Raw genomic sequence first — 6,140 nt, 5'->3', positions numbered from 1 at the left:
ACAATTTTAATCTTTTTTGTTAATTTACCTATTTAATATAGTTTTATCATATTTAATTCATAAACCACTTCTATTTTTATATATACAGAATATAATTATGAAATTTATAAAAATAGTATATAATATTGTTTTTGAATAAATTTTTAATTAACACTAATTTATAATAATATTATATTACTAATTAAGAAATTAATTGATGTGTTATTTTATAAAAATATTTAAATTTTTAGTAAGATTTTGTTAGATTCTTTCTCAACAGATTTTACTATAATTAAAAAAAAATTATATTTTGTTTATTATTAATGTAAATAATCAAATATGTCATATTAACTTTCTTTAAGTGGTCCTACTATAATTTGTTAATAGTAGATAAAAAAATATGAACCTAAATTAATAGATATATAATCTTCTTGGAGAAGATTTGTGATGTTTGGTACTTAATAATGAAACAAAAATGGATGTCTTCGCGAATTTGAGGTTGCAAGTTTATCGGCCACCTTATTTGTTCCTCTGCTTGTCTATTGGAAACATATATCTTCAAATTTGTCGAACCGCCATTTAATATCTCTAGTCCAATTGTAGACATGAAACTGTAGTTTATTGTCGTGTAAGATCTCCTTAGCAGTCTTGCAATCTGTTTCCATTACGATCTCGCGATATCCTAAGCTCCAACAATGTTGAATTGCTATTAAAATTGCCTGTAATTCACTTTCTAAAGGCCTTTGTACCCTTTGTCCTAATGATTGCACTGCACCGCTATACATTCCATCAGAATCTCGTATGACCCATCCAGCAGTTGTTAACGAGTTCCCATTGATGAAAGATCCATCTGTATTACATTTTATCCATCCATTTGGAGGCCTTTTCCGATGGCCTTGTCTCTGAGGGACATTTGTGTCATGCCTTCTGTCAGACTCATACATTTCTGAATCCTCTACTTGCTTCCATTCCTTTGCGTCATTCTTTGCATATTGCATAGTATTCTTCTAGTGGGTTTGTTTCTGTTGAAAAACTAAAACATTTCGACATTTCCAAAGTCTCCAGAGAATCCATAATGGTAAATCTTGAAAATGCCTCATCCTTGTTGATGTACAGATCTGTATACAGGCTTAAATCTTTTCTTCTAGAGTAGAAGACTGACTGAGGATTGTTAGATTTGCAATCCCTCATGCTATCCATATCTTCTTCACATACTCACATTCAATATTCTAAAATTCGCTAGGTGGTTACTAGGCGCTTTATAAACGACTAGCGACTAGGCAGATTATTCGGGCCCTAGGCGAGGCCTAGGCGTTAGCAAATTATTGATTTATTTTATTTATATTATACATTTATATGACATATTTTAGTTTTTATGTTCAATTATAAAATTATTATGAAGAATTATGAAAATTAGATATACAAAACATAAGAAATTAAACAAATTTGTAGATTTATAATAATATTATTGCTTAATTTCACATATTTAGACAAATTTAATTGATTTAAACCGATTTTAATCTATTTAGAATAGTTTAAACCAATTTGAATCGTATAAATCAGTATAAATCGGATTTTAAGAAAATCGTTTCGGATAAGACCGAGTTGCCGCCTATGCCCCACCTAGACGGATTTTTAGAACCTTGCTCACATTCAAAGAAAATGTGATTCTCTGTTTCCTCTGTCATACAGCATCGTCGACAAACAGCATATCTGATTACATGCGTTCTTTTCAAATTACTACCTGTTGCTAGAGATCTAGACAATAACCTCCAAAGAAAATCATTCAATTTAGCTGGGGCCTTTGTCTTCCAAATCTTTGTTTTAAGCTCTGCATTCCCATAAGAGGTAGCTGATGATCATTTTTGGTAGATGGGTTCCAAGCCAGTAACCTAATTTACCTGAATAGATTCCAATGTAATGCCATCCCAACAGGTCTTGTTGTGCAGTAGGACTAATTCTGATCTCTAGGATCTTTTCAATATCCTCCTCTACAACTTCATCACGAAGTTTTTGTATGTCCCATTGTTTTCTATCTCTGTCAAAGAACTGATTAACTTTGATTCCAGCAGTAATATCTCGCCGTGGTCTTGGAGCTCGAGGAGGGTGATCAGGGATCCACGGATCTTCCCACATGTTAACTAGTGAACCATCTCCAATGATATATCTCAGTCCCTTAGTTATTAGATCTCGTCCATGTAATATTGACTTCCAACCGTACGATGCTTTCTTTTTCAAAGTAGCTTTAAGTATATCACCGTCTGGAAATTATCTAGCTGGAAGAACTCTTGCCATTAAACAGTTTGGCTTCTGCATTTTTCTCCGCAACTTGCTTAGTAGAGCTTGATTTAAAATTTCCAAGTCTAAAGCCCAAATCTTTATACATTTTTCTTATATTCCTACTTCCCATACATTATCTTAAACTCTCAAATAAAACATATTAGAAAAAGTATTATAATTTTATAATACACTAAATTTCTAATTTTTTCATATAATTAGTCTGATATGCTTTATTTCTTTACATTATTTTCTTATAAACATTACCAGCTTATTATTTAATTAGTCTACATAAACAAAATTAGCTCAAAAAAACTTAAACAAAATTAGCTAAAAAATTCGACAGACTCATTCTTTTACTAAATATGAGAAATAACAGAGTCTGGATACAAATCTCTGTTAACCAAATAGGTGGATATACAACTTGAATAAGAAAATTAAATACAAACAAGAAGGACCATGTTTAAAAAAATTATCATTACATGCAGATTTACAAAATTCTCATCTTTTAACCGCCTCCACCTCCACCTCCGCAGCCGCCGCCTCCATATCCACCACCACCACCATCTCCACCGCCTCCGCCTCCACCAAAGCAGCAACATAGGTCTGCACATCCGCTTACATCTACTGGTTCATTGCGACGCTTCTTAGTCTTAGTCGGCTTCACCACAACAAGACCTCCATCTTTCTTTCCTTTTTTGCCCATTTTTACATCTCGCGGCTTTTTCTTCTTGCGGCAGAAGCAACAACATAGCAATCGACACATCGTGATCTTGAATAGCCACAGTCCACAGAGATATTTGATATATGTCAACGCGAAGTGTATACTCTTTTGTTTTCAAATATTCTGAATACTAATGCAAAATATATGTGATGTAAAAGCCTTTTTATATAGCTTCAAATTACCAAGGACTTTGACAAATATATATATTAGCTTATGTTTATGAAAGATACAAGAAACTGCACAAGAAAAGTCAACATGTGTATTCGTATTATACTAAAGAAACGAATGCATAATTATATGTATCATAAACAGAGAATGAGATGGTTATGTACATGTATGGTTTTGTGTTACGGAAATAATTGTCAGATATACCAAGATAAATCCGTTATATAACTACACATTTCAGCTGTAGAAAATATATTCGTATTATACTAAAGAAACGAATGCATAATTATATGTATCATAAACAGAAAATACTTGGTCTAACTATCTCTTTTGACGTAGACTATTTGTTATGAAAGTTATAAGAAATTGCATAAGAAAAGTCAATCCCGCTAGCAGAAAAGTAAGACTTCCCTTCTTGATTAATACGGTTAAATAATGAGATTGTTACAAGTTACAAACTAAACCTATAGGTTTAAGGTGCATTTATCTGGAATCTCAAGTCGCATTGTACCAAACTGAAAAAAACGAAACTAAAACTGAATAAAATGAAACTAAAACTGAATATAATTTCATAAATAACCGAATACATCATATATCTCTGGACCGAAAATTAAATGGGTACCTGAATTTTAAAATACAAATTATATACTTACAAATATTAATTATATTTAATTTCTAAATAATCAAATATCCTAAATGCTCTTTATAAAACTAGTTACCCTAAAACATGAATTATCCAAATATTTTTTATTCAAAGTATTAAAATACCTAAATTATCCGATATTTTTATCCGAACATCCTAAATTACCCGATTAAACAACCCAAATTATCCAATATTTTATCTATAAAATTGTAATTTTATCTATAAATTTGACGATAAAGCATTCTATTTTTACAAAATATTTAGCTCTTTTATTGGGGTACATATGTGATTTATAAACGAATTAAAATATAAGCAATATTTTATATCTGGTCCAGACCTGTGGTCGAACCGGCAAACATGGTGTTCATATATAATCTAGACTGGCTTATGTTCTTTATATAGAATTCTGTCAGATTTTCTACCAACTCATATGTTTTCACAAAATTTGTATTTAATGAAAACCTATTAATAAAAATTTTAATAAAACTCCAAAATTCATCATTAATTCGTGAACCGACTGATGGATCCTGTAAAAACCCATAATGTTTTTAATACTTTTTAAATTTTTATATACTTTCACTACAAGAAAACACAAGTTTTACGAGGGCAGTTTTCCTCGTGATTTCGTCGTAAAAGCAGTGTTACGAGGAATTAGCGAGAAAACCCGTTTCGTCGTTATATGTTTGTCGTAACGCATATATCCTCGCTAATTCGTCGTAACGTAGCGAGGAAATAATTTCGTCGTAAAAGCGAAGAAGAATATTTCGTCGTAAAGACCACGTAAAGCTTCCACGTAAGGACGTCGCTAAATTTCCTCGTAAATACCTCGAAAGCCATTCCTCGTTAAAGCCACGTAAATAACTCGAAAGTAAATACTCGTAAAGTAAACGTAAATATCTTGATAGCTTTCCTCGTAAAGACCACATGAATTTTCCACGTCATTTCCTTGTAAACATTTCCTCGTAAAAACCTCGTTAAGCTTCCACGTAAAGAAGTCGCAAAATAGCTACGAAATTACTTCGTTTCGTTATTTTACAGAAATAAAAAAAATTATAATTAAAAAAATTATTTAAATTATTAATAAAATTAAAATTCTAAAAAAATCAAAACCAAAATATTTTATATATAAATAAGTTTTGAATTCATAATACAAGAACCGAAATTAAAAAGAACTAAGGGTCGTTAATCGCCCGGTAGAATTCATCACTCCTCGCCGTTACATCCGCCTCGGCATGTGAGTCGTCGGTTGGTGACTACCTGGCTCACCGAACATCTCTCTGTAATGGGCAGTAAGTCTACCTTTTCGAACCTGAGAAAAAAATTTAATTTTTTAAATTTCCGTCAACAGTATATTTTCCAACATTATCCACCTAATCAACACTAAATAACATAAGATCCGTAAAATTATCTAAATTCCCTATACTAACCACCTAATCTACCTAAACTAACCAAATTAGAGAGGAATTAGAGAGGCTTACCATTGCAACGAAACAGGGAGGAAGTGGAGAGGAAGTGGAGAGGAAGTAGAGAGGAAAGAAAGAGTGAGCGCTCGGGGTGTATATATAAGATTACATTCTGTCGCAAATTCCTCGTAATTTTACGACGAATTACAGAGGCCCGTGTTTTTTTTTACGACGAAACAGCGAGAGATTACAAAGGCCCGCGTTTTATTATACGAGGAAGTTACGAGGAATTACAAAGGCCCGTGTTTTTTAGGTACGAGGACGTTACGATGATTTTGCTTACGTGGAATTACCGAGGAAAGCTTCCCTATAAATATACCCGTAACTCTCCTTCTCAACCCACACCCAAACTTCTAAATCACACCCTATCTCACTTCATACTCTCAAATCCAATCCTATTCAAATTATAAAAATTTGAAAAAAAAGGAAGAGAAGAAGATATTGGAATTTATGTTGGTGAGACTTAAGTAATATAATTGCTGGAAGTCTTGCCACATGTAAATCCAGTATATTTCTTCTTTTTCTTTTTTTTTCTAGTTTTTACGGTACAAGGTGTTTACGACGATTTTGGTTACGAGGTGTTTACGACGATTCCGTCCTACGTGGAATTAAAGTGGGCCGCGTTCATCATTTACTTTACGTGGTATTTACGACGAATCTCTCCTACGTGGTATTTACGACGAATCTGTCCTACGTGGTATTTACGACGAATCTGTCCTACGTGGTATTTACGACGAATCTGTCCTACGTGGTATTTACGACGAATCTGTCCTACGTGGTATTTACGAGGAATTCGTCGTAAGTTCGACGTTAACATACGAGGAATTAACGAGTATTCCATTTAAATCCCTAAAACCCGAAACCCGAAACCCCAAACCCCATATTCCTT

The 6,140-nt window shown here is 32.7% G+C and overlaps 2 protein-coding genes across 2 annotated transcripts; both read right to left on the bottom strand.

Moving 5' to 3' along the window:
* Positions 1-518: 518 nt before the first annotated feature.
* On the bottom strand, positions 519-977 carry LOC103832730. The gene has a single exon (XM_009108795.1). The coding sequence runs from the start codon at positions 975-977 to the stop codon at positions 519-521; it is 459 nt and encodes a 152-aa protein (XP_009107043.1).
* A 688-nt stretch (positions 978-1,665) lies between these two features.
* Positions 1,666-4,964, bottom strand: LOC103832658 (glycine-rich protein 2). The gene has a single exon (XM_033277955.1). It carries the CDS (start codon positions 3,020-3,022, stop codon positions 2,765-2,767), a length of 258 nt encoding a protein of 85 aa, XP_033133846.1. The 5' UTR covers positions 3,023-4,964; the 3' UTR covers positions 1,666-2,764.
* Between the last annotated feature and the right edge of the window lie 1,176 nt (positions 4,965-6,140).

Source organism: Brassica rapa, chromosome A08 (assembly GCF_000309985.2).
Source record: "Brassica rapa cultivar Chiifu-401-42 chromosome A08, CAAS_Brap_v3.01, whole genome shotgun sequence".
NCBI classification, from domain to species: Eukaryota; Viridiplantae; Streptophyta; class Magnoliopsida; order Brassicales; family Brassicaceae; genus Brassica; species Brassica rapa.
Note: the sequence above shows the minus strand (reverse complement) of the source record. Positions and strands in the feature narration are given on the sequence as shown.

Bases quoted from the DNA above. Each gene is read 5' to 3' on its own strand.
- LOC103832658 (XM_033277955.1), bottom strand. From the start codon at position 3,022: ATGTGTCGATTGCTATGTTGTTGCTTCTGCCGCAAGAAGAAAAAGCCG.
- LOC103832730 (XM_009108795.1), bottom strand. From the start codon at position 977: ATGCAATATGCAAAGAATGACGCAAAGGAATGGAAGCAAGTAGAGGAT.